This window comes from Ixodes scapularis, unplaced genomic scaffold (genome assembly GCF_016920785.2).
Source record: "Ixodes scapularis isolate PalLabHiFi unplaced genomic scaffold, ASM1692078v2 PGA_scaffold4__175_contigs__length_147842914, whole genome shotgun sequence".
Taxonomy (NCBI): domain Eukaryota; kingdom Metazoa; phylum Arthropoda; class Arachnida; order Ixodida; family Ixodidae; genus Ixodes; species Ixodes scapularis.
The window spans coordinates 15740343-15765220 of NW_024609879.1; the positions used below are offsets into that span (position 1 = coordinate 15740343).

At 46.0% G+C, this 24878-nt stretch overlaps 1 protein-coding gene across 1 annotated transcript; it reads right to left on the minus strand.

The window, feature by feature from the left end:
* Nucleotides 1–19228: 19228 nt before the first annotated feature.
* On the minus strand, nucleotides 19229–23218 carry LOC120846167. The gene is made up of 4 exons (XM_040217850.1): nucleotides 23146–23218; nucleotides 20422–20713; nucleotides 19484–19687; nucleotides 19229–19412 (listed from the first exon to the last, which is right to left on the minus strand). Exons 1-4 carry the CDS (start codon nucleotides 23216–23218, stop codon nucleotides 19229–19231), a joined length of 753 nt encoding a protein of 250 aa, XP_040073784.1.
* Between the last annotated feature and the right edge of the window lie 1660 nt (nucleotides 23219–24878).

Sequence of the window (24878 nt, forward strand, 5' to 3'; positions counted from 1 at the left end):
ACAAAAGACGAAAGCGGCACAGCCATCGCATACTACTGTGCTAACACCAACAAACGCTTCTCCGCTACACTATGCAGCGAAACCAACGTCAAGGAAGCTGAACTTCAAGCTATTGAGAAGGCCATTATAGATTTCAAAGAAGTCAAACTAAAACGTAGACTTTATATCTACACAGACTGCAAAGAAGCAGTTCAAGAATGCAGCAAACACGACAGTCGCAGCAAGACCGTCCGAACTATCAAGACGACGGCAAAACAACTTCGAATTGAAGGATATAACATTAAAATTCGATGGATCCCTGGTCACCAAAGTATCCAAGGGAACGACGAGGCGCATGCAGCCGCACGGGAACAGCTACAGGCATCCCTGCCCGGCCAAGGCTCAATTCGCCCCGTCGACAGAAATGACACAATCGAAGAGACCGACCCGGCTGAACTTAATGCACAAGAACGCGAAGAGAGAAGAAGACGTCTCAACGAACAACTCCAACAAGACGAACACCCGCTCCCCTCGACGTCGTACAGCCGATGGGAGAGGGTGTGCCTGCGAAGACTCCGCACAGGCACGGCCATGCACTACGTGGACAATCCTGGAATATATGCTGTGTATCCGCGGTAGTGCATGCACTACGTGGACAATCCTAGAATATATGCTGTGTATCCGCGGGCACAAGGCATTCTTCGCATAATCCGGCTTGTGGGTCTTCTTCGTTGTCTTTCCATTTAAACTTGTTTATTCTGGCTGGGGTCATGGCCGTGCCTGTGCGGAGTCTTCGCAGGCACATCTATGATGGCCATCTTTCTTTCTTCTGCAGAAGAAAGAAAGATGCTTTGGAGTCGCTCTCCCAGCCTGTGAGACCAAGCTGCCTGCAAGATTGGATCCTCCCTGTCGGCTGCCCCGAACACCGGAAGGCAATATTAGATTCCCTGATCGACTACATAAAGTCGGCAGGGCTTGTACATTGTATATAACTCCCTTCACCTTCCTCCCCTTCCTCCTGTCATCAATGTCTAGTTTCAAGGGCGACAGGCATCCCCCACCCTCTGTTTCACAAATAAAACATTTTCTCTCTCTCTCTTCCGAATGCTGGTTCGAACACCGTCCAGGCCGCTGGGTTTTTTCTTGTCATCCCAAGAGAGTTTGCTTGTTGCGGGGTAACAGTGCATGCAAACCCGCGAAGTCTTCTGGGAAGCCATTCGATGCGAAAATTTTGAGATTCTAGTTTATCAAGTGTCCGTATGTCCCACGTTCAAATGCCTTATTCTCGGGATTTATTCCTCAACAGGAATATTAAATCCCAATAAAAAAAATGGACCAATATATTGACTGAATGCAATTAGAAGCCTAGCGGGCGAACGGCTTCCGGGACAAGCATCGAACTTCCGGTGGCTTCACTTGCGCCAGGCTCGGAGGCCAGCTAAGCGCCATCCAGCCTCTTATAGTATAGATCAGTGGTGGGAAGAAAAGTCCATACGCCCTCCGCTTCTGACTCAAAGGCTCCCAGAATGCAACGCAGTGAGGGATGTATGGAAGGAGTTTATTGCAAAAATATACCACACCAAGGTATGAAGTGTTTGTGCCACGAGCTCATCTACTTACGACCGCGTAACCCGGAGCGCGCCTACGGGGAGTGCGGTCCTCCGATGCCGTCCCACTAGACGCCGCCATTACTCAGCTGTTCGAGGCGTGATTTAAATGCTTGGGATAATGTAAAGTCCCTCGATTAAATTCACGCTTACAAGAAACTCCAACCATTGTTGTGGAAACGCGTAAGACGCGTGCTACAAGCGGGTGCTCCGACATCATTTGTTTCCAAGGGCTGCTCTATACACGGGCCTCCTACGCTGGAGCATTTGATGCTACTTGCTAGGTAAACGTATCCAGGGGCTTTAGGCCAATGGTCATCTGGGCGTACGGCATAGTCGCAAATTGTTTATGAATGGTTTCCTTTCGCCCCGTTATGTAACACATTTAGTTGAGTTTGAGACTTTGTCTTCGTGACACCTTTTTTCTTTTCCTTCCATAAGAACCCCAATCTACTACTACTACTACCAACTACTACCGTTGTTCAGCTTGCGCTGAACAACGGTAGTAGTAGTAGATTGGGGTTTTATGACGCAAAAGCAACTAAGGCTATGATGCGCCAAGAAACTTAGCTATTGCGGGAAAAGGGTTAAGGAGGAAAAGAGCTTTAGTAGTGGGAAGTCAAAAAAGTTATGATTATGACAAGTTTGTGATAGATGACCATGACATTGCAATCAAATAAACCTAAAGTTAGCTTAAAAAGTTGATACTCACTAGGAACTTAAAAACCTGAGTATGTGGGAGCAGTGGCTTATTTCCAAGTAGCTCACCTAGTTGTAAAGAGACATGTTGTCGGTAGTGCTGCGAGAAGTAGAGGCATCGTTTTTCATCATAGGCTGGACATTCGAGAAGGATATGTAAAACACTCAAATCTTTCTGGCAATGTTCACATTCAGGAAGCTCCTCCCCTCGCAGGAGCTGTCCACGCATAAGACGCGTATGCCCGATGCGCAGACGAGAGAGGATGACCTCATAAAACCTCTCTTTATTCCTGGCGCTCTTCCTTTCACTAAGAAAAGGCTTGATCATATGCAGCTTGTTTTCCACCTGTAGGTTCCATTCTGCTAGCCAGTGAAATTTAATGTAGTAATTAAGTGAAGCATAGTAATCTCTGAATGGAAGGCTACTTATATTTGCAGCACGGGTACCACAGGTGCTCTCAGCACGATCCACCTCTTCATTCCGAGGGGTCGCAACATGACTTGGCACCCAGAAAAAAAGAATGTTACATTCTTTGCTGATTGCTGCTTCTATTTTATTTTGAATTAAAGTAATGAGAGCATTTTTGGGGGCTGTGAGCGACTTCAGAGTTCGTAAGGCTTTTAGCGAGTCTGTGTACATCACTGAAGGGGAGTTACTGGTCTGAATGATATGATCCACCGCAAGCAGTAGGCCGTGCAGTTCCGCAGTAAAAACAGTCGCGGCTGAATTGAGTCTTCGAACACTTCTTACTGAAGGGCCGATCATGGCGCATCCAACAAAAGATTTCGTTTTTGTGCTGTCTGTGTAGTAGTGAAAACAACAATCATGTTCCTTATGAAGCTAAGAAAAATTTTGACGCAGGACCGCAGTTGGCGTATCCTTCGTATTAAACTTTGTTCGTAAAAAATCACAGTGCATGCAGTTATAATCTCCCCGAGAAACTGTAATTGGAAAAGAAGCAACTGACAGGTTACTGTCTATTTCAATGGACTGTGCCCCATTCCTGTTTCTCATAACAAATTTAGGGATAATGCTAGGCTTATTTTCAAAAGTTTCTGGTTACTCGTGCCCTTCCCTACCGAAAAATCCGGTATAACTTTTCGCCATCCGGATTATGAAACCGGAAATCTATTTGGATTCTATCTAGACTCTATCTGGAATTCAGGTTTACAGAAATTATTCCTTTGTCTGCAATCTGGATTTCGGGTTTTCAGAAACAAATTTCTAGTTCCATAATCCGGACAGTGAAAAGTTATACCGGATTTTTCGGTAGGGTTAGCAGCCTGTTAGCGATGTCTGTCAAGAACATCTTGTTTAGTTCAGCATAGAGGCTAAGCACAGGCGATGTTCTAAAGGCTCCTGTTGCCACGCGAAGTCCTTGATGATGGGCAGGGTCTAGTGCTTCAAGAGCTGATGGTCTAACAGATCCGTACACAAAATTGTCATAGTCCAGGCGTGAGCGGATTACAGAGCGATAGATTCGCAAATTACATAAACGGTCAAAGCCGCATGTCTTGTGGGACAAGACTTTAAGGAGGTTCAGTGATTTCTGGCATTGTAACTTCAGGCTTTTTATATGAGGCACAAACGATAGCCTACAGTCGAAAGTAAGGCGCAAAAACGTATGATCTACTTTTACAGAGATGGGGGTCTGGCGCATATATAGAGTACCCGCAGGGACTCCCCTTATACGGGAGTTACAGACAGTAACCGCCTTTTTCGGAAAGAAACTAAAGCCGTTTTCATCTGCCCACTTTAGGAGAATGTTGATAGCGACTTGAAGCCTCCGTTAGCATATATAAAGATTGCAAGATGAAACAGAGATTTGAAGGTCATGAACATAGAGTGAATATTGCACAGAGGAAAGTCGGGAACGGGCTGTTGAGTTCATCTTTCCAAAAATAGAGTAACGCTAAGGGCGATAGCTAGATGCAGAAGACCAGGAGACCGGGATCCCTCCTGGACGAATTCCTTAGAAAAAGACGCTCCTAACTTCACAAAAAGGTTCGATTAGAAAGATATCTCTTGACGGTAGCAAGCATCCTACCTCGTACCTCAACTTCATACAAATCACAGAGAATCGCGTGACGCTATGCTGTGTCATATGCCTTCTCCATGTCAAGAAACACTGATACGCACAACTGTCTATTCACAAAAGCTTCACGAATTATGGTTTCAAGACGAACTAAATGGTCAACTTTAGAACGACAGGAGCGAAACCCACATTCATTCCTATCCAAGATGTTTTCTTACATAATACATAAGTCTTTCGTTTACAATAGGCTCAAAAGTCTTTCTCAGGCAGCTAGTAAGGGCGATAGGGCGATAGCTAGATGCAGAAGAAGGATCTTTGCTAGGTTTTAAAAGAGAAATGACAGTGCTACGTACAGGAACGTGCACGGCACGAAGTTTTAAGATTTCCTTCAAAGCCGTATGAGACGTAGCGCCGCGCGACATGGATGCGACTTGTGCGTCTATGCAAATGAGTGGCGTTTCTCACCTTGCAGTTCGCGGTCAGCTCTAAGCCTGCTGACGAATAATATAATTCACTTTTCCTAGCGGCAATGGAACAACATGAACACGTATGCAGCAAACTTTAAGAGATACAGCAAATAGTTCACCGTAAATTACAAGGGGAACGAGGTCACCCACCCATGGAACCCACCCTTGGATGATTCCATCAGGAAGACAGTAGTGCAATCACGGAGCGGCACGAAAACGATCGCCCAGTTGTTGTCAAGCTGATTCAGAAAGCAAGAAACGTACATCTTGCGCAATCCACTGAACACCAACTAACTTTCTTGTGCACTTACGCGAAGCTCGACGTTTCTTGCGGGTGCGCTCGATTTCGTCTGCGCACTACAGCACGCCGTGAAATCCACTTGTCCATCGAAAGGGACCTCCTTGACGTGGTACACCTGGCCAGATTCGTGAAGGAGTTTTAACTTCATCATATTGACGCCACGGAAGAAGCGTTTTTGGATTCGTCGTAATCACGAGGGAGACACCGTCCACAGTGCTGTTCGTCACTATTGCTTCCCGATGACTCTGCGCCGGCGGCTCCGGCTACCGAAGGAGCTTTCCGAATTCGTAACCGCCTTAAATTCCACCGTAATCACGACGGGGACACCGCCCGCAGTGCTGTTCGTGACCATTGATTCCGGATGATTCTGCGCCGGCTACCGCTAGGTGGGAGCGAACAATAGGCGACCGCAGCGACGCGGCCGGCTGGCCCGTTTCTTATTGCAAATCCGGACCATAAACCATGTAACTTCGATCGAGCAGTTTGAAACTCTCTAATTCAAGCTGTCTTGCAAAACAACTGAGGTTCACCGCCACCTCTCGGCACGAATTCAAACGAGTACGGCCTTTATGCGGGCGCTATTGTATTTACGTGTTTCGTGGTCGTAAGTATAGAGAAGACTTGGTTTGTGCGGCCAGCGCAAAAGCTCCTTCCTTCCCGTGGGATGTCTAATCAGCACGGCTCCGCACAGAGGCCTGACATAGTTACCACATCACGCTCATCCCAGGGAGCAAAGGGAGGAACATCTCTCCTGTGTGAATACCCCTTAAAGGAGCTGTGCAACGATTTTAACGTTGAAAGAATTGGAATTTTCTGCTTTTGATATTGTTCACTGTGTCACAAATGGCAGAAAACACACCTCCTTTCATCGCAATGTTGCGATTCCGCCGCATAATATCGAGGCAAAACTTGGAATATTTCCCGACCTGCAGCCACGAGCGGCGGCCATGAGAAACAAGCGGCGTGACGTCACTTGGGTCGTTGTAAGAAAGATAGCAAGTTGTGCGAATACCTGCTCGATAAAAGGTAACTCTTTTTACAAATCTTGTCGTTCAAACATATATATAAATGCGTCAACACCCTGGTATCATCGACAACTTTTATTATACGGAGTTTTAGTGGCGCCATCTATCCTAGGTCCACAAAACCGCGAACAGCCGCCAGAAGCCGGAGGGGGAGGGGGACAGCGCCGGACGGGCAAGGACGGGTGGTCACGCGGTCGGCAGCGGATGAGTTCTCGCTGCTCGCTGATGGCTCTAAAGAGAGAACTTTTCCGGAACTCCGCGCCTACTCTAGTGACGTCACTGTGCACGTGACCCGGAAGACGATGCACGAGTTGAGAGGCGGCAAAAACCTGGATCTTTTTCATTTTTTTAAGTAAAAACTAGGGTATCCAGGCAAAATCTGTTTTCTGTAGTTCACTGCAGAAGTGTCAGGCATCAACTTCCACAATTATTTAAGCAAAGCCCTGAAATTGTTGCACAGCTCCTTTAAAGGAGCTGTGCAACAATTTCAGGGCTTTGCTTAAATAATTGTGGAAGTTGATGCCTGACACTTCTGCAGTGAACTACAGAAAACAGATTTTGCCTGGATACCCTAGTTTTTACTTAAAAAAATGAAAAAGATCCAGGTTTTTGCCGCCTCTCAACTCGTGCATCGTCTTCCGGGTCACGTGCACAGTGACGTCACTAGAGTAGGCGCGGAGTTCCGGAAAAGTTCTCTCTTTAGAGCCATCAGCGAGCAGCGAGAACTCATCCGCTGCCGACCGCGTGACCACCCGTCCTTGCCCGTCCGGCGCTGTCCCCCTCCCCCTCCGGCTTCTGGCGGCTGTTCGCGGTTTTGTGGACCTAGGATAGATGGCGCCACTAAAACTCCGTATAATAAAAGTTGTCGATGATACCAGGGTGTTGACGCATTTATATATATGTTTGAACGACAAGATTTGTAAAAAGAGTTACCTTTTATCGAGCAGGTATTCGCACAACTTGCTATCTTTCTTACAACGACCCAAGTGACGTCACGCCGCTTGTTTCTCATGGCCGCCGCTCGTGGCTGCAGGTCGGGAAATATTCCAAGTTTTGCCTCGATATTATGCGGCGGAATCGCAACATTGCGATGAAAGGAGGTGTGTTTTCTGCCATTTGTGACACAGTGAACAATATCAAAAGCAGAAAATTCCAATTCTTTCAACGTTAAAATCGTTGCACAGCTCCTTTAACTTACCAAATGTGGGTTATCTCCTCGGATTGACAGTTGGCGAAAGAAAAAAAAAACAAAAAACACGCCGACGAAACTAAAGTCTCCTTACATGTGAGAATGCAAAATAATTCTTACACGCAGCACATTCTTACATGTAGCGGATTCCTACACGCAGCGCATTCCTACAAGCAGCGCACCACGTCTTTCTTTTTCACACGGCGCTTCGGCGGTGACATCAGGCTCCCCCACTGCGCATGCGCGGCGTCCCCGCCTGCTCCACGGCTTCCGTGACGATGCATCTGCGTTGCTGCGCTTTTTCTTGCGTTTTATTTACACGCAGTCAGGCAGCGCATCTGGCCATACATGAAAACTTTTACTATGGATATACGAGACTCGACCGAAAACCTGTGCTACAGCACAGGCAGAACTAGGGGTATGTACAATTTTTCAGGTGGTGCAAGACTGCGATTCTTGAAGGCTCCGGAAACAAAGCCTAACGTTCGTCGGGATTTCAAAAAAAAAACAAAAAAAAAACCCCGACTTGTTTTAAGGAAAGTTAAGACATTCTCGTATATTAGACATCTAGAATCAAGAGATGGTCAGTCTCCGCTACTGTCTTAACTTGCACAATGAATGACATCTGCTTGTGCGAAGAAGGGGCTGAATAAGTCGTGCATTCCGTCTTGATTCGAATAGTCTACGTGCAAAGTAAGGTTTTTTTTTTTTTTTAATGTGTAATAAAGTACCCTTTGCGACCTGAACATTCGCGCAAAATACACACAAAACTTCGCACAAAATTACGATGATTAAACAAATCGTTCACTAGCATCTTAAAAAGGGTATTGACTACTGCAGATCGATCGCAAATAGGGTTTCGTTAAGAAAACCGTATCTGGGGTTTTTGTACAGTAAGCACGAACGAGTCATTGGTTTTTGAAAACATGGTGGGAAGTTATATTCAGACGTCTGCGAAGGCTGAAATCTTAGCGTGAGTCGAATTGGGATCCAATAGCGCTAAATAGTAGCCGAAAAGTCGGATCAAATATGGAATATCAAACATGTTCAGTGCAAAACTACAAAAACACTAAGACCAATAAAAATAACTAACATGTTCATTCTCGTGCACGGCACGCTGAACCAAAAGTGGCTAGCACGATTAAAAACGGCGTTAACGCACGGCCTCATTGCGACGACAAACTTGAGACGCAGCTGAGCAATCTGTCCACCCGTGAACGCGCCGATAAGAGGCGTGCCGGAAGATGACAGGGGGCCGAGTACGATACGGTGAAGCCTTGTGCCATCCACCTCGCTCGACGCCACCTGAAACGACGAGAGGGCGGATCAAATAACAACGTGCTCTTTTACCGTTGTTATTCGCAATTCAGTAATTGCTCGTTTTATTATGAACATGAACAGCATGCCAAAAGGTTCGTAATGCAGAGCGTTGGCGGTGTGACGCAAAATATTCTAATTCGAATGTGTAGTGTGTGTGATTTGCGGGTTTTGGTCAAAAGCATCATAGAAGCTCGAGCGCAACTGCTTCGTTCAAGGAATACAAGAAACAAAGCGCTTTCTGTCGAAAATGCTTGGTCATTCAGTACTTCTAAGTGCAGTGATTTAGACGCATCGAAGCTCTCCGAGGGCTTTTTCTTTATATGGACCGCGTTCTAGAATAAACCCTGACTTTTCTGCAGTAATACTGATATGCAATGCATAGATTTATTGGAGAACTCGGATACTAAATATTTGACAGTCGAGACAAGTTATATGGTAAATTCCGATTCAATTCCAAATAGAAGTTTAAATATTCGGAGGTCCCTCAATAATTGGAATGTTCTGAATTTTCTGCGATTTGCGGCCGGGCTTTTGCACATGCGTTTCAGCTTTCACACGTGTAAAGCAGTTGTGTCTAGATTTTAAGGATGACTGAGCAAGGAACTGCTTCGACATTTTGAATGCATCGTCGAACCGATATTTTGTGGCACATCTCCTATTAAAATAATTCGAAGCGCATTGGAATAAAGTTTCACGAGTCTGAACAAACCGCAGTTTCTTACAGTACGATGATTTTTAGCCTGGTTAAATTAATAAATTTGGGAGTTCGTGTGCTTTGTAAATATCAGCGCTTCAGAAGAAGATACGAAAGCGACTTTCGACAGCTGAATGTCTGTACCACTCGTGTCGTTTTTATTACAGGAAGTCAAAGGAAACGAGTGCGTTATTTTTTGCCACGAATTTGGCAATACCTACACAAGAGTGACGAGAAAGCATAGAACTTGCACCAAACAACTCAAGGTACGCAGAAAATATTTCCTACTTACAGGGGTAGGTCTTCTTTGTTGCTAGGGGGAACCGGTGACCGAGCGGGCTACTCGGAGCACGTGGAGCGAAACTTGCCCTGCAGAACGCAAGGATCCTGGGTTGAATTCACACCCCTGCCCGTTTTGATCTGGATGAGCATCGTACCCACGTGCGTTGATGTATCGCTACTGCGCGGTGCACGTTCAAGATTTCAAGCTAGCGGCTGTACTGCACTGGCTAAATATCTATAGAAATCGCCCGGTGAAGCAGACTAAGTTCTAGGCTGTATAAACATACACAGAACCCAACTGTCTTTTGTTTGTTGCTTGAAAGTGTCATAAAACTTCTTTTTTTTTTCTTTTGGCTAGCAAGTGCTTAGAACAAATTCTTAACGCTTACGCTATACGTCGTGAAATACGTATCCGTTATGATTTACACGAAAAAAGAAAAACATGCAGGAGGAGGGCGACACACCGATATATTTAAATGAAATATGTGGTTTTGTCGCCTTCGTCCTAGGTGCTTATTTTTTTCCTCAATATTGACACCAACAAGCTCATCGTCCATTCATTACACGCGCCGGTCTTTTAAATATCTGGCGGTCTAATATTTTCTTCAACTTGAACTATCTACTTTTTTCTCCAACAAACCTTATATTTAGCCTCTTTGTTTTAGACGATCCGAACGAGAGTTCTGTTCTTCCGTCAGTTGTTATTGCACCAAAGGCTGGTCTTCATGGAGCGAGAAAAGCGACGAGTTTCATTTCTGCGGTGGTCGTTCTGCGCGTGAAATCAGAAGTCTGCCCGATCAATATTTTGCCACAGTGTCACGTATATTTTTGAATAATGTCGAAACACGCAACTACTCAAAGCTGAAACCGAAACTGGACTGGAGAAGCAGAATAATTATAGAGAAGGAGAGCGTTGGCAAAAATCACGTGGCTGTGCAACTTTTTTTTCCGATCAGCATATTTGCAGTTATTTAGCAGCCACAAGAAATGTGTATCATATTTTTTGTGTATTTTTACTATTGAGTGTGTGCCTTCGATGACCCACGACTTTGATTACATTTACAAGTTGTGTCTGAACCGTAGCAAACGGCACTTGACCACGGAGAAAAGAGTGAGCGCGATACAAACCGGCCAGTTCTCGATCGGCGGTTTTCAAGCGGAAAGAAACCTAATTTCAAGCCGCAAATTGTGTTCTGAGTAGTTGGGCTCTCATGTGTCATGTACAAATAAAAACCTTGGCGAGCATAAATACCCTGTCAGTGTCCCTTTGGGCTGAAACTCCAGGCAAACCTACAACCGCGAGTTAGCCCGCGCTTTTGGTGCATTTCTAGCGCAAGCGCTCGCTCTGCAGAATAACTCTTGAAAGAAGCTCTCGTGATTGTGGCAGTGGGTAGAGTCTCAGTGCTTGAAGCAGGTTGAACACAATCTCGTTGTAAGCCAAGAAGTAAAACCATGTAGGAAAATGTCCAAACAGGCCTTCAGCCAATAACCATTTCAGAACCCCTCACTGGCGAGTACATCTCAAGGTGTATGAGAGGAGACCTTGCGGTGGCCGGGCCCCAGCTTCCTTTCCGTGCTTCATTTGAAAGTCGTCAACGCCCTACAGCCGATATTTTGTTTAGTTCCTAATACGGAAATCAAAGAATCCCGAAGCTTTTTTTTTTCAGTGATCCGTTTTGTAGCTTCGGCGGAGGACGTTTGGTGATTTGTTAAAGTGCTACGTTGATTCGCCCTCCTACTGTTAGCGCCAGGTAGGACAATGCCATTAGGGATCAAGACGTCAAGCGGAGAAACTGATCCTTGAGTGGGCTTCCGTTTATTCAGGCAAATCAAGTAGAAATAAGGTGCTGCTTGATTTGACTGAAGTTTAAGATTCTAAGAAAGAGGGAGAAAAAATTGAGACGTTTACGATTCTCTGTAATGCGAAATTAGAGCGCAGCTCTTGAGATATTTTGATTTTGCGATATACCGTGACGGGGGGCACGCAGGAGGAGGGGAAGGTACGAAGGAGGAAGGGAGGGTACGGAGGACGACGAGGGAAGGTTATGAAGAAGGGTTTGGATTTGGGCTAGTTGGTTGAACATGTTTAGGGGTTAAAAGCGCTAAAAACGGCGGACGAGTAGGAGAGACACACACCAGAGAGCGCTACTTGCAACTGGTTTATTGTTGGAGAAAACACACGTACCGCGAAACCAACAAGACACACATCCGATTCAGTTCCAACCGTTACCGTATTCCTTTCGGCTTGGCGTCTACACTCCCTGAACTTGCATTCCGCCAACCTCCCATCCCTGTAAACCTTGCGGCACCAAACCTACAGACCATGTTGAAGTAGTCTTACTTGCCTCCAGGTTTCTGCACGTAAAATCTTGGTTGGGGAGGTTATGAAGAAGGAGGAGGGGAGGTTATAAAGGAGAACGAGGACGAGGGGAGGAGTAGGAAGGCGAGGGGATGAGTGGGAGGACGAAGAGGGAAGGAGGAGGGGCGGGGGACGAGAGGAGGAGGAGGAGGAGAGCCGAAGAGAAGGAGGAGGGGAGGGTGTACCTTCACCTTCTCCTTTTCTATTTTCGTCCTCCTCCCCTCCTCATCCCCCTCCCCGCCTCCTCCTCCTCCTCCTTCATAACCTTCCTCCTCCCACAGTTTCCCCGCTTCAGTTAGCTGGAAAATTGACGCCACGTGACCTCAACGCCAATTAATATTCCCCGCTAAATTTAGCGGAAAAAACGACGTCACATGACTTCGTGCCACGTCACCTATGAATAAATTAAGTTTTTCCGCTATATTTAGCTGGAAAATTGACGCCACGTGACATTAACACCAATTCCACTCCCCGCTAAATTTAGCGTGGAAGTTGAATTGGTGTTGATGTCATGTGAGGTCAGTTTTCCGCTAAATTTAACGGGGAAACTGAATGCGCAGTGCTGAATTATGGCACGTCACACTCCTACGCACCAATTCAGTTTCTTCGCTAAATTTAGCGGTCAACTGATTTGGTGGATACGTTTGCGGCATCCCATAATGCAACACACGCGGTTAAGCCGGCGGCGACGACGACGCCGGGAAACACGGGAACGAGCGCCGAAAGCGCGAAACACATGTACGACGAAACCGTCCGATCCGACGTGAGAACTGCCGGAATGACCTTCGGGGGCGAGGGTCTTCGTAGCACCGGAGAGCGTTGAAAACCTTTGCCTCCGACCGTCGTATTGCCTGATTGGACGTCGGATCGGACGGTTTCGTCGTACATCTGTTTCGCGCTTAAAGGGACACTGACACCCCCCCCCCCCCCCCCCCCCCCCCCCCCCCCACAAATTTTTTTTTTTCATTTTTTGTTTGGCGATTTATTATGGTGTCGGATTACTACCCAATCAATATTTTGCTACAAAGTTCCGTATTTTTTTTTTAATAAAGCCAAAAAACGCAACTGCTCGAAACTCAAACCGAAAGTTACGCAGCGCACGGAGATGCGGAGAGAAGAGAAAGAGTGGCGGAACTCACGTAACAAACACCGACCGCGCGATTTTTTTTTTTTTTTTTTTTTTTTCCTGCCGGAGGGTGAGCGGGACTCAAACCAGCCAGTTCTCGATCGGCGGTTTTAGGTTGGAAAGAAACCGAATTTCGAGCCGCAAATTCTCTTCTGGGTAATTGGGCTCTCATATGTCACGTACAACTAAAAACCTCGGCGTGCATAAATACCCTGTCAGTGTCCCTTTAAGAGCTGCGCTTAAAAAAAATGGAGATGGATTTTACGAAGACGTCGAGTTCTCTCAAGCCTGAGAGGGGACTCAGTCAGCGGATAAAGAAGAGTTGGGATTTTCTGCGAGCAAATGCACCTCACATTCATCGACGTAACCAGAAAAGTTGGTAGAGTATAGTTATTGCTGCTCTTGCGTCGCATAACTAAAAAAGAAAAGCCGTAGAAGAGGGGTCTTTTATTTTTTCTTGTGGAATGTCTCTTCGTGAAAGGGTTCTAGTGAGTCATTTTGGGAGCAAATACTTCCAAAAATGTTTAGAAGTTAACTGAGCCCTTCTGGGAAAGTGACCTTTTTAATGCGTCGTAAGACCAGCGTTTTTGTGTCGAATATGATGATGGCCAATGTGCCATTCTGAACATAAAGGCGACAACGCTTCCCTACATCGAACAATGGGTATAGAACACTGACCGACAACATTTATAAATGAGTAATTGTAGATTGGAAGAAACATAAAGAATAGTGCGCTTGGAAGTTTCTCGGAGAAGATGAAGAGCCATTTATCCTCGGGCTGAGTCTTCTCGCGAGTGGCACGGCAATGAGCGACGTGGGCCACTAGAAGTATAGACGTCGCTGCGTTTCAGATTGGCCCCAAGCTCACGGCGATGTGTTTAGGAAGATTATTTCTGCGTTGATGAACAGAAATAACAGAAATATCAGCCTTCCAACTTTGACGGTGTCGGTTTAAGCTCGCGCTGACTTCAAGTTTCTACAGTGCTTCTTACACGCACCATCGATCTTGTCGTCGCTGCTGATAATAAGTAGCCAAGCTCATAACTCGTGACATCATGGCGAGGCAAATCCTGGATGTCACGTCACAGACGAAAACCATATGAGGGCGGAAATGAAACCTCTTGTCAATACTACTTCATTTCACCATAACTAGTGGAAAGGGATAAAGTTACGGCCCCAGCCAGCCAATCAGAACGTCGGAGGAGGACACGTGACAACGCATTGTCGGTGTGCCCTTCCAACACAACCTGCGATATGTAAAGTGGTATGGTACAGCTTATGCGCCATAACTTTGAGCGCGAGGGAGACACAAATAGGTAGGTGTGTTGCGTCAACCTGGGGCTGGGCCTTGTCTCCGACCAATACGTCGAGGTAACCTCGACGTCGGGCTTGGGCCCAATCGCCGCAATGGCGGCATCCTTGTGTGACGACCTTACGTGCATGTAAAGAAGCCTGTTCATAGGTTATTTTAATCTTAGTGGTGTTGGCCCTTCTCGTAGAGAAGGCCCTTGCGTACTTTGCTCCTTTACTCTGATTGGCTCGATAGGGCCACAGTCTTCGCTCTTTGAAAAATCAGGCTGAGGCAGACTATAATCAGCATGGCTCGTAACAGTGGACCCTTTTTGAAAGTCACGTGCCGATCATTTGAAGGTCGGAACCACTGCACAATGGCGGATCAACTGAAGTCGTAGAACGTGCGAGTGATTTCATAAGATAGCGAACACTGAAGCGCGGCCAACGCTGGGACCCGACCAGCCAATCAAACGTCGAAAGTGCAACGTCACTTCGTTCTTCACCTTTTTTGTGTTTTTCTTCTTCTAATACAACTAAACGCATAAAGTGTGCCCTGACGTTGGTGATGGAGTTCGCCATTGTGCAGGGATTCCACAGCTTCTCACAATGGCCAGTTTTCTTAACGTGCCTATTTACTTCAGTATTGCTCGACATCCCGAGGCATCCTCGATAGGACATGTTGGAGCCCCTGAAGAGACGAAATGTGTTTAGGTGTAGGCTATCACAATTGTGCTGTCCTAAACTTCCGCTCTGGAAAGGTTTCCATCATGACCGCCATCTTGTGACTTTCCTTTATTCACCACCGTTCGGGCAAAGATTCGCGCGTTCCGAAGGAGAACACGACTCCTTAGTTTGCCAACAAATTGAGTGTGCATGTGTAGTGACGTCAGTACTCACTGTAAACGCCGCCGAACACACAACTCTCGCGGAATTAGAGCCGTCCACCACTTCGGAAATCACGGCGAACCAATTACCACAGAAAAGAAAAGTATTGCCCCTCCCTCAAAAATCACTTACTCCTAGCGTAAAAAATAACACTATTCAAATCGGAGAGGTGTAAAAACAAACAGCTAATTTAATCCCGCAAACCCAACGCCGGATTGACGCACCCTTATAGGAGTTATTCAGTCAGCTCGAAGCGATGGGTCATGGGAAGAGAAATTGTTTTCCGAACACCATTGGCATAGGCAAAGCGGGAATTCGAGGCAGGTGCTGTGCAGGGTTAGCTTCCAAGCGGCAGTTTGAAAACAATCACATTAATACCAAATATGGTTTAAGACATTCCTGCGTGTAGGGCGCAGCGGCAAAAGAACACGCAGTCTTCTCATTTGTCCAACAGCCCCTTCACAGCAGTCAACGGGCAAGTAATACAAAATATAAATTAAAAAAAAAAACATACACGAAACACAAGAGCAAACACATCAATATTTCGTTCCTTCAATTCACTTTTATTTCCTATTGAAAGTCCCATCTGTTCAGCGGAATCAAAAATTAAGATAAAAATATAGGCAGGTCGTCGTGCCGAGAGGCTTCGTTAACGGGCGCCAAGTAATCGGATCGATTTTGTGTTCCCAAATGGCTAGCACCTGACAGAATACTATGCATTCTTCTTGTAAATAGCCTTTTACATCAATGACTCCTACATTTGTCATCGAAAAGAAAGAACGACGCCTAAATTGCGCAACGTACATGGGTTCGGAACTCAAGCCTACTTCAAAGAGACAAATATTAATATTTCAATATTAAATTAATTTTTAACGCATACCGATACTATTGTCTACGAGGTAACCTACAACAATAGAAAATGTATCATCGGTTAGATAGTAAAATAGCCTGCACTGCGAACGCCATGCGTATGTAACCGACACTTGGCGCACGTCTTGATTTTACGATCGCAAATGGGAAGGCGGTTAACGGGTAGTGTTACATATTAATCTAGTCGTTTCACGCATGAGGTAATAGTTAATTTCGATTTACTCTACCTTCGACATGTCATAGAGCTGCACGCCCGGTTTGCCGACACTCCGTGCTATCACGTCCGGCTGGTTGAAACCAGACTTGTACACGTTACTAAAAAAAAGTAAGGAATTACAGTAACAGTTACTCAGGTCTCAAATGTAATTTATTACAATTACAATTACCCTTCCGTAAAAGTAAGTGACCGTTACTCCGAAAAGTAATCCGTTACTTTCGCGGCCGTTACTTTCAACTTTACTGCACTATTAATAGGAAACAAACGAAGAACATTATAGATTATAAAATTGTTTATTGTTTGATCAAGTCACACTTTGTTGATCTTCAGCAGTAGCTGACTCTCAAAAGTTGCATCCGACATCTTTCCCCGCTTCTTTGTAAAGATGTCAGCCGCCACGCTGAATACCCTCTCCACTGAGGCACTGGATGGGAGCGCAGTATTATAGCGCACAAATGCTTGACGCACGGCATCGTACCTCTGAAGTGAGGCGATGGAAGTGCACTCTGCGTCCCGGAGGAAACGCGAAGCTTCATTCTGGGAGATGGAGCTTGACGCCGTTGTCATTGCAAAGCTGAAGTAATCGCCGGAGGAGTGGTCCGCGCCGTCTTCCTGGGTAGATGGCGTGCCAATCGCAGTGGTACTCCTATAGCAAGGGCGACTCAGCTCGTCCGTCAGCTGCTCGGCGAGAGCTTCACGCCTCGCGAGGTCGGTGACCCAGTTCGCTTTGAAGCGCGGGATGAGCGCTGAGGCCAGCAGGAGCTCCCGGTCGCCGTGCAAGTGATCAAACCTGGAAGACCAATATGTGCATCTACATATAAATCATTTCACAAATATCGCCAATTTGAAGAGAATGAACCTCGGTCAAGACGCCGGTAGCGAAGCTGTTTTCAAAATGTGCGTTGCAAATGTGAAACAAAAATCTGATTTTAATATTATTACACACAACCAATGCAAACATTAGGGCGCTCCCACATATAGACCGAATGTTAAAACAAGTAAATGTAGGCGCACGTATGCCATACTTACCGCTTCTTTATGCCGTTTAAAAGCGCATGGACCAGGGGCCGGCAGAACTGCAGTCCAGTGTTATCCAGGTGGCGAAGACGCAGTTGTAAGACGGTTATTGTTGGGAGCAAATACCCGATGTACATGCTCTCGTCTTTCTGTATCACGTCTATGGCGCACGCCAGAGGTTTCATGACCTGCACGAGTTACGTAGCAGTAAAAAACATATTATTAAGCATGCCATACGGCAGCGAGGCAGAAAGTTGTGAGAGTTGGTTGATCATCTTACAAATTAAAACACCGCAAAAAAAAAAAAAAAAATGAGACAGGAGAAACAAGGAAGGCACTAACAGGCACAGCCCTGTGTCTCGGCCTTTTTGTTAATTTTGTCTCCGTTTCTTAGTTGTTGCGCTGTTTTATTTTGCATTATGCGATACGGATTCAATCCGCATTACTTTCAGGACCTGTTTACTCCGTAGGAATACACAAATAAATATATCTTCACAATTTAAGCCGACATTGGGGTAACGCCATTTCCCAAGAGTACCAAATATTAAGTAATAAGTTTAAACCACATATAGATTATTCATAAGTGCATGTCGAATTGTGACCACAATATATTTATTCTAGTTTTCGCACTGCAATTTTTTGTTCATAAAACCTAGCGTTCACGAAAATTAGTATTCAAGGGAACCTGCACTGGATGCCGAGATTAATATTTCCAGTTAACTTCCCGCCGAAAAAATATATTTAAAGGTCCCTATATATTATATAATCGAGATTACGGTCTGTTATAAAAATATGTTCTGAGATACGGGCTTCTATTGTGAGCATGCAGCCTTGAGCGGTTCTGATCATTAATATTTCACAGCTCAATTATGCACCCTTAGCTCTCATGCAATAGACGCGCCAGACGCAAGAATGCAACACCGCGGTTTCCTTCGCACCAGCGGACGTAAACGCGCATATGGATTTGCTTAGAAATATTGTATTGCAGCATTTCAAGGTGCCTTGAAAATAATACTTGTGTTCAGGCACGTAGCCAGGGGAAAGGCCCATGGCTACGTGCCCCTCATACAACATTTTGTCCATGGGCGAGCCCCCCCACCCGCCGAAACAAAATCCTGGCTACGTGCCTGCTTGTCTTGTATGTATCCTTATGCAGTCGGAAGTTAGTCATTATAATGGACATCTGGTATATCAGCTGTAGATGAGCAATTTAGCCAGTGCAGTACAGCTGTTAGCCTAGGGTATTTAACGTGCACCTCGCAGTAGTGATACACGACCGTTCGCCGCCACGATATGCTATCCAAATCGAAACGGGCAGGGGTAGAAATTCTGCAGCGAGAGTTTTCACTACGTGTTCCGAGCTGAGGTGCGCTAATCCACTCGGCCACCGATTTCCCTTGTAAACGCTTTGAGAGGCGTTTGCGCACAAACGAAACGTAGCTGATCGCTATGGCTAACCTGTGCATTCAAACATACGTGGGCTGAAAAACACGTGCTTTCAAGTGGCACACCGATGTCGTACATTGCCTTTCAATGTCGTACACTGGTAAAAATTAAATAAGAATATTTTTCTTACCTCACAGTATTCCTTCATGAACAGAAGGTCTCGCGGTCGCTGGAACTGCGGCACATGCAGCGCCCTGCACAGTCCGTCGATGTCCTTCCCATCGCAGTCCTGGGCAGTAAGGCAGTCTAGGGCGTCAAAAAACGAATTCCACCGCGTAGAGACTGGTCTCAGGAGGCTCTTCCCGCAGTACTTCATGATGGTTTCCGCTGCGATGGCCGACTGCCCTTGTTTGCACCATAATGCACGACACGTGCCGAGGACCGATCTAAGGGGCCTTGAAAAAATCTCGTGCCGCTCAGCCTCCGACGCATCCGCCGTCGCTACCAAGTTCAAGGTGTGCAGAGCACCGATGATGAGGAGGAAGGCGGGCCTCGCCTGCGGGTACGTTGTTTAGCAAAGGCGCCACCTCCACGGCCTCGGTGAAGGCGTCGTCATCTTCGTCGTGATGCGCGTCTTCGACATCCTTTTCGCCAAAAAGTCTGCACAAAAAAGTAAACAGAAATGTTTGAACCGAACTTGCGCCCACAAAATTAAAGTGCGATTGACATACCTGAAGGCTTTGACGAAGTTTGCACCGTTGTCCGTTATCACCTTCGTAACCTTTCCTCGCAGACCGTAGTCGTCAAAGGATTTCTGGAGGGTGTCTGCAATTTTGTCATAGGTGACTCGTCCAGTCATGCGACGGCAGAGGAGAACGGCGGATTTCCTGCTGAGGGAGGGCTCAAGCCAGGAAACGGTAGCCGCCAGGTAGCTCCTGTAATGAAGAAATGGTGTATAGAAGATAACCCGTATATGTCGCCAATTTTGCTCCGTCAAGTCAATACCAGACACGCCGTGTTTTAATAGCATTTAACTACAGAAGCACAAATAAAAAAGAAAAAAAATTGTCAAAAACGACAAGATCAGTTGGCCAAAAACTGGTCTGCTTCAAGGTGGTAAAGACGTCAGGGAGACCGTCCAGCTGCCCAACCTTTAGCAAGGGCTGTCTACCTCTTGTAACGCTTAGTCTTGTGACCTTCGAGCTGGCACGCACAGCCTAAGCACTACTGCAGGCAGCTAGCGAGTGCTGGAGCTACACGAGGCCTCAAATTGAAAGCATGCAGCTCAGGCATAGCCGAAATACGGTTTAGATAAGTAGTGAAACACTGTAAAGGCACGCCCCCCGTATGACTCAGAAAACGACGAAAGTGATCGGTGCTTTGGGGAAGACACCATATGTCACGTCTGCTTTAAAGGCAGTTTAGAAACACATTATTTGAGCTCACGCTGATAGCTTGAACTGTTTTCCAAGCTATTATGAAACAAGCTGAAGACATACGGCATTATTAGAAAGCAGCTACTGCTTGTTAAAAATCGATCAACGCATACTAAAATTCAGGGTTCAGTAAATAACTGTCATTTGGGAAGTTGTGCCTACAACACAGCAGCAAGAATCAGTGCTATAAAAATGTGTGCGCTTTCTACAGGCAGGTGACCAAAAACCCTTACCGTCGAAAGGTCGTCCAGCAGTCCGCTGTCACCGTCACGTATGTCACATCTCCCAAAGTTGCCTTGAGCCGCAGCTTCATTGCGTCACAGCTGGCCTCCATTCGCGTCATAAGCATTCTTCGAGTCAAAACGCTGCACTTCGGCGCCAGCGATTTCACCATTTTCACAAAGCTCGGTGCTTCAACAACTGAAAATGCTTGTGACGTGTCCACAACGAATGTCAGAATAAGGTCGTCAAGCTTGCTTTGCGACACTGCACCTCTCTCAAAACCAATTGTCAGCTGCTTCTGAACTGTCAATGGGGACTCGGGTGCCTTCCTTTTTTTTAGGAGACTTTCAAAGCCAGACAGCTGGCTAGGGTGTTGCCGCTAAAAAGAAAAAAAAAAGAGCAAAAACAACACTACATCAGTATACCCCAAATTGCAGGTGGGAAATTGATTACTTTCTACAGGATTAATATTAGAAGGTCCTAATTTTTGCAAATACGCAATTAAAAGCGATTACAAAAAAAAAAAAACAAGTTTACAATGTTGAATACATTGCATAGCACCCCCCTGAAAACATTTAGTGCTACCAAAATATTCGCGAAACTGACACCTTCCAAATTACAATAAATATTGACCCAAGGGAAATGAGATGCGTGTGTAGGATATTCGTTATGAAACTAATCAAGGTGAACTTACCTGAACGTGTTTCCTCAAGTTGGCGTTGGTCGACTTCGCGCATGACAAGAGCTTCTGTTTTGGTTTGCAAAGCAAACATTCAAAGGTGATGTTACCGTCACTCCTCATTTCGCTCACTGAAAACATAGAAACTAGCTGAGGCCACGGCGATTTCGGGCAGCGGTCCTCCATGGCGAACGCAAAAGACAGGGTTCATGACGCCACCCCCGGTTTATATACCATCGGTGGTGATTCACTGTAGAACCAGCAGGCCTCTCGCCTCAAGTCCGGAATCTCCACTCCTATTGTCACAGCTTACGAGCCTAGTTGAGCCATCATATGCTGGTTAGATATTTTTAGAAAAAAAAAAAAAAAAAAAACAGCGGTAAGTTTTATTTTGAGATCCTTGTTGGAGTGATAATACATTTTTTTGTTGTAGAAGCAGAAATACAAAAATAAAAACAAAAGTACTGGTTGTAGGCAACAAAAATCGCACCTGCAGGCGTAAGTGGCTGTCCTTTATTATAATAAAAACAGCAAGTAAAAAAAAAAAAGCACAAAAGACCAAAGAGCTCCGGAGAGCTCTAAGAAACCTTATGCATAAAAAAGATGCGACACGGATGTAGGCAACATGGCACCCACAGGCCGTATGTGGTTATTCTCATATGAGCCAGCGCTAAAAACGTAACTAAAAAAAAAAAAACGGAAAAGCTTCTAAAAAAACTCGGTCGCGGTAGGATTCCGCAAAAAGCAGGACAAAAACGAGTCAAAACCCTCTTCTCGATAAAAAGATAGGAAGTGCCCCACTAATATCTTTCAAACAGCATGGAGCGAGAATGCTTGTTACTGCAACACCTCCAGTTATTGGAACATTGCTTTTAGTCAATTTCCGGGTTGAACGAAAAAAGGAGCGTCTCGCTTCTCCGGCGTTGAGACGTTGGTAATTGCTGTCTATTATGTTCATACAAACTCCAGCTTCTGGAGGGCAGTATGTGTTCCTCTCCCCTTCATTGAGGATAGCGAAGAAAGATTGAAGGAAGGAAAGGCGGACGTGGCTCTAGTTGGAGGGAAGTAGAAAGAAGATGGATTTTCAATAGCAAAAAACAGTAGCGTGAGCAAAGTGGCAAAAGTAATATATTCTTTTCATTTTTTTATGCGTTTATGCAGGTTTTAGAATGTCTTGTTTTCGTACCGAGTCCGGTTCTACCCATCAGTGTGCTTCCCCTCGTCGTAGGCAAGCAATCTAAAGAATCAAGATAAAAAAGGGCTTTTAGGGTTTAGGCAATGCAAAGAAAAGCTTCGACAGCTCTTTGTATGTGGGTGTGCGCGCGCGAGCGACGGCAGGTTTGCAGTTGAGCTTACCGGAACACTTCTTTTTTCCAGAAACTGAAGATGTTTTTTCCTGCGTTCAAATTTCCCGCTTTTTCCGCCGCAAATTAAAAAAAGTAACGAATTACAAGTAATCCCTTACAGAAATAAGTAACTAAAATTACTTTACAATTACCCTAGAAAATATGTAACGAATCCGTTACAAAATTACAGATAAATGTAACGGATTACAAGTAATTTCGTTACTAGTAACGGATTACGTACAAGTCTGGTTGAAACTACGAAGTTTATTGAGGGCAACGTTACTAGATCACTTTTCAGTGGTCAAACTCCGCCGCAAATCGGCGCTAGACATGGTCCCTTTCAGTTTCCGCTCACCGTGTGGCACGCGTGTCGCGGTTTGTCCGGTTTCCGTTTCGCTTATCTGACGCTCATCGCCTCTACCCGTGGTCTCGGCCGCTCCGTGCACGGCCGCTCGGTTCTTCACGGGACAACCCTCGCAAAGTGTCAGCTTTTTTGTGTATACAAGGAAACATTTCAAGTCATCAATTGACGTTAACTCCACAGCTAATTCCCTGGCGTACACGCTTGACGGCACTACCCGACCCCTAGCACCGACAGACAAGCTAAAGCTGCTGGAGATCTGACACAGCCTTCTTGACTTAAGGAACAGCATTTCTCATTTCGAGTCTGTACAAGACGATTGCGGCATCAATACCTTTGATGGACCTACTTTGTAACCTTTGGCCCGCTTGAGCCATGAGAAAAATCTCGCCGTATAGCGGTGGGGCACCGTCGGGTAGCATGCTGCCGTCCGCGAAACAGATTCTTTCGTTAAAATCGTCGAGGTTGGGGTCTGTGCCTCCTTGGTTACCTTCGCCTTGTCCTTTACAACGTTTTGGTTCCCTCTGGGCGGTCGCTCAGTAGGTGGCTTACGTTTCCGTGTCGGTTTTGATAAGTATTTCGGGCAATTTGGAAACAAACGAGGCACGACGTCGTCTTCCAGGGCCCACTTGTCGCGAGGGATCACGACCACGTCAGCACGAATGCTGTGCACGAAGTTCTTCGTGATATCATCCTCACGGAAATGCAAATCAGAAACTGAACAAGGGCTTGAAAGCTCCTTTTCCTTTCTTTGAATAGCACGTTGCCACTTCCGAAGGCCTTCAGTGTCGGGTGGTTTAAAGAAATGCCTCTTTTCGACCGCAGAAGCAGATTCCTAGGAATGGTAACCGTTTTTGCATCCTGGCACAAAGCAACTCGGCATTTTCTTTAACGTCACTGGCATGGCAGATCAGCACATTCCAGAAGTTCTCGATGACAATGCGCACAAATTTGGTCACATCAGACCGAAACGTGCGAACAACGGGCGGCGAGTCGGGCTGGACGATCGGGCGAGCAGGAGCAAACCGGGCAAAGTCCGTCGCGCGCGCCCCTCACAGCGCGCCACGGAAATGCTACACACGCCACGCCGGAGTTTGACAAATGAAAAGTGATCTAGTAACGTTGGTCGCCTTCAGAGAGCCGTACTCAGGCACGCTCGCTCATCGAGCACATGGACGTTAGAACACGCGCAGTGACTACTTTCCTAAATAAATATGCATACCAAGAGAGAAACACGGGAACAAACAAAAAAAAAAGGGCAGGTAGAAATGTGTTTCCGCACGATTAGAAGCGGAAACCAAGCGTACAGCCAACGTAGAACTCGGAAATGCAGATAGCAGGTCTGGACTGCATCATGACGCCATCTGAATACTCCCTACAAGCATGCCACGGATATGGAAGCAAGAATGAACCATATCGGTAGATTTTCATTCCATGTCCCCACATTAACAATGCGCCAGTCACTTTGACAATGCTGTATACTTTGTGTCAAAGTGCAAAATGCATTTATCATGCTTTTTGGATATCGAGTGATAAAAGGCGTTCTTTTACACGCAATTTTTTGTTGATGAATGGCAAAGAACCGTTGAGTTCTGCAAAAGGTTATTAGACATTGGAGTACTTTACTCAACATATGGTTGTAACAGTATTTTATTTGTCTTGTCCTTTTTAGGGCGGCAGAATCATCCACGGAAATTGCGTAGATGGAGTATGCGTCCCCAATAATTAGGTGAAAAGTTGCCGTACACCCGCTCGGGCACACTGAAGAGCATTGAGTGACACTACGTCGGTGACATCTACGGGTAAAGAATAAAGTTTCCGTAAGCGTGCGCAAACATCTGTGGTAAAAGGACCGTAGCAAACCCTATACTTGCAGCACGGACCTCCTGTGTTCACACGCAGGAACTGTGCAACACCGTTCCAAGTTGGGCTTCCTAGCCGGCGACATTTTAACGAGTGTAGCGCTGCCTACCCTCATCCGGACATTTGGGAGAATCTGAACCCGCCCGAATGACTTTCCTGGCATCTTTTTGTCGGTAATTTTTAGCGCGGTTCTGGGGCAGTCGTCGCTCCCAAACCGAA